Here is an 8,170-nt window from a genome sequence, read left to right on the forward strand (position 1 = left end):
ATGGTATCTGAAATTTAATAATACCATCACTTCTTTTGACTTTCTGGAAAATATTGTTGATCGGTGTATATATATGAAGGTTAGTGGGAGCAAATTTATTTTTTTTATTCTATATGTTAATGATATTTTGCTTACAACTAATAGTTTTGATTTGTTACATGAAACCAAGAAATATCTCTTTGAGAATTTTGAAATGAAAAATATGGGAGAGGCAACCTATGTGATAGGAATATTTCAGAATAGAAATATTCTGTGAAAAATTACTAGGATTGATAGAGTTGTCTCAAAAAGTCTATATTAATAAAATTCTAGAGATTCAAGATGGAGTGCTCAATAAGGATAATTCCAATTCAGAAAGGAGATAAATTTAACCTTATGCAATGCCCAAAAAATGAATTGGAATGATAGAAAATAAGAAATATTCTTTATGCGTTTGTAGTTGGGAGGTTAATATATGCTCAAACTTGCACCAAACCAAACATTAGCCTTGTTGTTGGAATACTTGGTAGGTATAAAAATAATATAGGTCTTGATCACTGAAAAGTTGCAAAAAAAAAAGTTCTTTGATACTTGTAAGGAACAAAAGATCAAATGTTCACTTACAAAAGATCCAATCATCTTGAGCTGATTGGATATTCAGATTTAGATTTTGCAAGATTTGTTGATACTAAAAAATCTTGGGTACCTGTTCCTATTAGCTGGAGTAGCAATTTCACGAAAAAATGCAAAGCAATCTATTATCACTGCATCCACTATGAATTTGAAATCGTCGCATGCTTTGAGGCCACTAATCATGGTTTATGGTTTGTGGAATTTTATTTCAGGGCTTTAGATTGTTGACAATATTGCCAAACCATTGAAAATTTATTGTGATAACTCCGTAATAGTATTTTTCTCTAAAAACAATAAGTATTCCAAAAGTGCTAAACATATGAAAATTAAATACTTAGCCGTTAAAGAAGAAGTTTAGAAACAAATATTGTTAATTGAGTATATTAACATCGATCTTACTATTGCAAATCCCATGACAAAGGGACTATCGCCCAAAATATTTAACAAACATGTTGGATGCGTATTTTTGGGCGTCATTAGTGATAATGTAATTTGACTCTATTAAAGTTTATACATTTAACACTTTGAGTTCATTTATGTGTTTCTAATATTTCATGTTTTCTATTTGTATGCATAATTGTTTTAAATGATGTTGACAAGAATATATAGTTTTATAAGAAAGACATTGAAGTTGGACCATTATGATTATCTTTATTTAAGGTAATGTTAAGTTTAAATTTAGTGTTGTAGTACATGGATGGGATTGTGTTGAAAAAAATTGACACACAAAGTGGCACAACTCACATTAATATTTTAACTTAAAAATGACATAATATTATATATAACCAAAATGAAAAGAATTTTAAGTATGACATTCGTGCACATTACGTTCTTTTTATTAAATCGTAAAAGTAATATTATATGAGTCGAGTGGAAGAATATAAAAATTATCTTATGGTTCACATTATAATTGATGAAAATATCTCATTAAATAAATGAGTAACAATTATCTACTATGTTACATGGTAATTGAAGTGAATATTTTATCAAATATGATAGTGTTAATTTGATGAAATAATTAAAGGGTTTAATAAGATAATTGATTACCTTAAAATTTAATTTGGTTTAGAAAATATGTATAACTCTTGATGAGTTTTGATGATAAACTATTTCTACTATTATAAATATGGGTTTAGTCATCTCCCTACTCAATACAAAAAAATAAATTACAATTATATTTTACATCCATCATTAGATTGGAATTAAACGAGAGAAACCAAATTTTGGCTATTTTTGTCATCAACCAGCAATTTCCTTTACAAGCTTAATTTATAATGGATCAAGGTATGCTTTTATCATATTACGTGAATTACAGTTCTACGATTTATAGGCATGATGATTTATTATTTGCTATTATTTATATAAATAATATTATAATTTATAAATAAAGTACACGATATACTCTGTTCATATCAAAATATATAAGTTAAATTGACTCTAAAATATAAGTTCAGGGATATAATCGAAATAATAAAAAATTTAAATCCACCCACTTTTAATTAAACAAGACATAGTTTTAATTATAGTTTAAATCCACTCACTTTTAATTTCAGCTGGGGATTTAACAAGCTTCCAAATGAATTGGCAGAAACCTCTTAGACCCACAGGTACATGCATCATTATTAAATGGTAAGGAAACCAAATTTTTATGTTGGCAGTAACATAAAATTTATCTAACGGAAATAAATTGAGAGAAAGGTGGTGATTAGTATGCAACCTAATTACCATGACGTTTCCACGCGTGGGTTTTTCTTTTCTCTTCGGCCTTTCCACGCTTGACTTGTATGCAAACCAATTAATTAAGGAAAATGCTATTAGTAATTGTAAAACGTAATTAGTAATCATTAAATAGACAGAGATGGGGAGTTGCCCGCAGTCACAGCCATGCTACTCAAGCTTCTGGTCCTTCTTCTTCCCTTGCTCCCCCAATCTGCGACCGCCGATGACTCCCACTTCGCCTTCAACGGCTTCAAGCCGCCCAACCTGATCCTCGACGGCATAGCCACGTTCACTCCCGGCGGCCTCTTGGCCCTCACCAACTGCACCACACAGGTAAAAGGCCACGCCTTCTACCCGAGCCCCGTCCACTTCAAGAACTCGCCCGCCGGCCCGGCTCTCTCCTTCTCCACCACCTTCGTCTTCGGCATCGTTCCCGAGTTCCCCACTATCGGCGGCCATGGAATTGTCTTCGTCGTCGCTCCACAACGCGGGCTTCCCGGCGGCCGTCAGAGCCATTACCTAGGCCTATTCAATGAGCACAACGATGGCAAGGAGACCAATCGTGTTGTGGGGGTGGAGCTCGACACGATCTACGACAGCGATCTCAAAGATCTGAATGACAACCATGTCGGAATTGACATCAATGGACTGATTTCAGTCCAAACCCAGCCAGCGAGCTATTACGTCGAAAAAACCCACCGGTTTCAGAACCTGAGTCTGATCAGCGGCAAAGCGATGCAAGTCTGGGTGGAGTACGATGGCTCGGAGAAGAAAATGGCCGTCACAATCGCTCCGATCGGTGTTGAAAAGCCGTCAAAGCCTCTTCTGTCTTTGTCTCAAGACCTTTCTCCGATCATAAACCAGGCCATGTACGTCGGCTTCTCCTCCTCCACCGGCTCACTCGTCACATCCCACTATATTCTCGGCTGGAGTTTCAAGATCAACGGCGAGGCTGAACCGCTTGATCTTTCTGAGCTTCCGAAGCTACCACGAATGGCACCCAAGAAGACATCCAAGTTTTTGACAATTGGGTTGCCTCTGATTTCCTTGGCTTCGGCTATTTCCGGTCTGGTTTTCCTTCTGGAAAGGAGGAGAAAGTTCGCCGAAGTGGTGGAAGAATGGGAACGTGACTATGGCACTCATAGATTCAAGTTCAAAGACCTATACATCGCCACTAAAGGATTCAGAGATAAAGAGCTTCTCGGCAGTGGCGGATTTGGGAGGGTTTATAGAGGAGTATTACCAACTTCAAAGCTTGAGATTGCAGTGAAGAGAGTCTCCCATGAATCCCGGCAAGGAATGAGGGAATTTGTGGCCGAAATTGTCAGCCTCGGCCGGCTCCGACACCGGAACTTGGTCCCGCTCCTAGGCTACTGCCGGCGCAAAGTCGAGCTCCTTCTGGTCTATGATTACATGCCCAATGGAAGCCTTGACAAGTGTCTCTATGACCAACCAAAATTCACCCTCAATTGGCAGCAAAGATTTAAAGTCATCAGGGGTGTGGCGTCTGGGCTGGTTTATCTACACGAGGAATGGGAGCAAGTGGTGATCCACAAAGATATCAAGGCCAGTAATGTGTTACTAGACGGGGAATTGAACGGAAGATTGAGCGATTTTGGGCTTGCAAGATTATACGATCATGGAACTGGTCCCCAGACCACTAATATCGTCGGAACTATCGGGTATTGCTGAATTGTTAATCACCGCTTCATCTAAAGTCTTATACTTACACATTTACTTTGAATAGGTATATCGCGCCGGAGCACGCCAGAACCGGCAAGGCCTCGACAAGCACAGACGTGTACGCTTTTGGGGCGTTCTTGCTAGAGGTGGCGAGCGGGCGGCGCCCAATAGAGGCTAGCAGCATGGGGGGAGGTACGGTGCTGGTTGATTGGGTATTCTGTTTGTGGAGCAAAGGCGAGATTTTGAGGGCGATGGATGCCAATTTGGGAGGCGAGTATGTGGTTGAGCAAGCGGAGTTAGTACTGAAGTTGGGGTTGCTGTGCTCGCACAGTGAGCCGGCGATGAGGCCGACGATGCGACAGGTGGTGCAGTACTTAGAGGGAGATGTTGGACTGCCGGAGCTGGCGTCGATTGGCATCTCGACGACTGAGCTCACTTTCTCAAACCCAGAAGGATTCAGTGACTTCGCTTTGTCGTATCCGTCTTCCGTGGACAAAGGGTTTACACACTCGTCGTCTATTGCGGAATCGCTTCTCTCTGGTGGTAGGTGATGCCGCCATCGATCCATGGCTATTCCATGAATTGAAGTGAAAGCTTTTTGTCAGCTCTATCTCTATTGTTAATTCTCCGTTAACTATTGTCTTGTATTCCAATTGGTAGCTTCGTTCTCTTATATTACACTTAAAGACGAACAATTATGAGAAAAATTATGTAATGGTGAGAGTAAGTTGGGATAAATAATGTTGTTAATGTTTTTTAAATTTTATTCTTTATAATAAATTAGTTTTTAATTTTAATTTTTATATTAATTATTAAATTTTTAATCTTGTTACAATTTAGTTCATTATTAAAAATTTTGTTAAAAAATTATGGTGAGGCAGATATATAAAATAAAAATAAAAAATACAGAAGTAATGAATTGAAATACCATTCTCTTTAGAGACATTAATTATAATTTAGAGACATTTTTTTAAATACATTATAATTTTTTTAAATACTTTTAATTCATTCTGAAATACTCAATTTTAAAGACATGAAAAAAATTCTGATATCCCATCCAAAAATCTTTAAAAGCCCTTAAAATAAATTTTTAATTCACTACAAATCAAAATATGAATGTAAAAAAGTTTTTCGTTTTCATTAAAATAATATAACGTGCTTTAAATAAAAATTTAGTTTGTACTACGAGTTTGAAATGTTTAATAATATTTGATATTATATATATACATACATATATATATATTGATGTGGCACCAACTGAAATTACTAAAATACCCCTACGCGCTGATAGTCTCACCTGTCATGCAGATCACCTGAGAGACCGACACGTGGCAAGTCAACACTCCGGAGCGGAGCCCGGGAAATCCGGGCCGAACCGTAAGACCCGTTCCAACTTGACCGAGATTCTCGGGGGTCGTGCCCGCTCATTTCGGGTACCTCAAAAGGGGTTCGCCTATAAAAAACAAGGACTCTCGCCAGGTATATTCACGTTCTACAGCTCTCTCATTTATTACTACTTGCCTTTACTCTACTTATTTGAGCGTCGGAATCCACCCCGGGGGATCCAAGCCCCGGCTCTCCATTGTCTTGCAGGTTCTACACCCGAGGTCCGACATCCCCAAATCCGAGGTACCGTTCCCGAGGTCCAGTTGCTGAGGTGGCACGTGATGGTCAATCCCAAAAACCATCATCATATATATATGATTCTAACACGCTACACAAAAATATGCATGGCGTCTATAAAATGTGATATATCACAAAAATAGTGAATTTTTCGAAATTTACGCATCAAAAATTTCTTTTCTCTTCGAACTACTTATTTAACCTAAAATTTTTGAATATTTCAGAGAGGTGAACTCAAGTTAAAAGATGAGTATTCTAAAAATAATATAAAATATAATATTTATGTACAATTTATATATAAAAGAAAAAAAATATTTTGACATATTATGCGTTACATATCGAATCAGATGAGTTCTTTTTAAAAATTTCTATATTTTCTTTTTAATCCCTTTTTCTTCAATTTTTCAAAAAAAATTCTGCTAAAATTAAAGAGATCGTTCTCTTTCCTTACCAAAATTTTACTACATATTTTATATATATGTAAAATTATATATATATATATAGATGGATAGATATTTGTGCAAAATATTCAAAATGCTAATTAAAGCGACAGCACGTCGGCAATTGGGTGGAAATTCAGGAGTCTTCCTTGGCGGCTGCCTGTGTTGGAGAAGATGAAAGAAGGCGACCTAGCTAGTTATCAATTCAAAGTACAATTAGTTTCGTAGATGTTTCAAAAGATCTGTTACATCTATATATATATACTCTCATTTTGAAGTTATGGCTTGTGGACCCTTAATTAGTTAAGTGTGCGAATGAAATCATGGCTTGTGAAAGAAGGCAACAGTTTTCTAAGCATCCAAACAGTTTTGACCGGTTGGTCTTTGTTAATGGGACAAACTGGATTATATTGACTTAATTGTGGCAATATCATACATGATCTGTTTAGTGCATGCTAGTTCGCCAACTTAGACCTTTCATATATCAACTGAATTTGCTACATATTGTGTGTGTGTGTGTGTGTATTTATATGTTGAATATATTGGTTATAATTCCAGATTGTACGTTGTTATCTGTTTTGTATGTCTATTTTCAGTTCATGATGATGGTTGTTAGGTTTTGCTTTAATTACTTTGAGCATGGATCTTTCAACTCATCTTAATTCCTTCACTTATTATATATGGGTTTGGGTTTCTCCCATGTTTCATATATATGTACTGAAATTTGCTGATCAGTGAAAAAAATCCCATGCTGAAAATTGAATTCTGGTCTTTCAACTTAATCTTTATTTATGGTATCTTATAGCAATCAGTTGTTGGAATCCTAATTAAGTAGGTAATATATATGTGCTGATTACCATTGAAGAAAGAGGACCAGAAGTTGAGAACTTTGCTTAATACTTAAAGCATTCATCGTCAGTGTAATCTTACTAAGCCTGCTGAAGGTGCATGGTTGTATTCACCATCAATGTACGTAAGCATGCTCATGATGTGCTGATGATTACCCATCTGCTGATTTTGTTGTTGAATTTGCCCTCTGAAGGTTGTGAACTTTTCTGATTGTAGCTGGCTTTATAAAGCTCTTGTTTATGGAGACTAATCTTCATCCATTGTTACTGCAATATATATATATATATATACATAAATATGTATGTATGTATATATGGGTAAATTTCATACATGTACTACGTGGTTTGATGCGTTTTCGAGTACATTTTCTGTACTTTAAAATTAACCCAAGAAGTACTCGTGATGTTCGAACAACTGATGAAATTTTGCGGGTCAATTCCATAGTGTTGGCTAGAGAGAGAGAGACCAGAACGATTGGTTATCAATGCTTTTAGCAATTGGAATCTCGAAAGCCATATGGAGAAGTCAATTTCAATAGACTTTTAAGTTAGAGGTGAATCCAAAGAGAGATCGACTCCGCGAGAAGGAAAAGGTAAGGCCTTGTTTGGGGCAGAAGAAGAAGAAGAAGAATCAACCACAAATATTCAATTTTCATCCTAAATCAAAAGAAGCCCTAACACTTAATTTCATCTTCTTCCCAAATTATAGAAATCCCTAACCTCAAATTCGATCTATATGTATGTATGTATGTATGTATGTATGTATGTATGCATAAATATATATCTATACACACGCAGATATTAGACAATAATTCATCTTCAAAAATGGCATTCTTTTGATCTTCATCTTCTTCTCTTTACATCCATCATTAGCCATCATCGACTAATGGGTCCATCAATTAGCAGCGATGATTTCAGCAATTAGAATCTCATCAATCATATATTATTTTGTTATTTTAACTTATAATAGACAATATTAACATTTAAAAATTGAGGGGGTGTGTGCTAAAAAAATATAAACTTTAAAATTTAATTTTAAAATATGAGAAATATCCTCAAAAATACCATAAATCACAAAGGGTCAACCCTATATGTATATACAACAGATGATTTTCTTCCTTCGCATAAATCTACACACACATACATATATATATATATATAAAATAATTAATGTATCACTTATTTTAACAAAGAGTTTCTTAAATGTGCGATAAAAATTGATATTCGTGAGAATTATAATTCCAT

At 35.8% G+C, this 8,170-nt stretch overlaps 1 protein-coding gene across 1 annotated transcript; it reads left to right on the forward strand.

The window, feature by feature from the left end:
- The first annotated feature begins 2,474 nt into the window (after positions 1 to 2,474).
- Positions 2,475 to 4,804, forward strand: LOC127789740 (L-type lectin-domain containing receptor kinase IV.1-like). Its single transcript, XM_052318692.1, has 2 exons — positions 2,475 to 4,013; positions 4,079 to 4,804. Exons 1-2 carry the CDS (start codon positions 2,497 to 2,499, stop codon positions 4,563 to 4,565), a joined length of 2,004 nt encoding a protein of 667 aa, XP_052174652.1. The 5' UTR covers positions 2,475 to 2,496; the 3' UTR covers positions 4,566 to 4,804.
- Positions 4,805 to 8,170: the final 3,366 nt, after the last annotated feature.

The sequence above is a fragment of the Diospyros lotus genome, chromosome 14 (assembly GCF_014633365.1).
Source record: "Diospyros lotus cultivar Yz01 chromosome 14, ASM1463336v1, whole genome shotgun sequence".
NCBI classification, from domain to species: domain Eukaryota; kingdom Viridiplantae; phylum Streptophyta; class Magnoliopsida; order Ericales; family Ebenaceae; genus Diospyros; species Diospyros lotus.

Excerpts from the sequence above, each read along its gene's own strand:
- LOC127789740 (XM_052318692.1), top strand. The coding sequence starts at position 2,497 with ATGCTACTCAAGCTTCTGGTCCTTCTTCTTCCCTTGCTCCCCCAATCT. Across the intron at positions 4,014-4,078 it reads AATATCGTCGGAACTATCGG|GTATATCGCGCCGGAGCACG; the intron begins GTATTGCTGAAT and ends TACTTTGAATAG.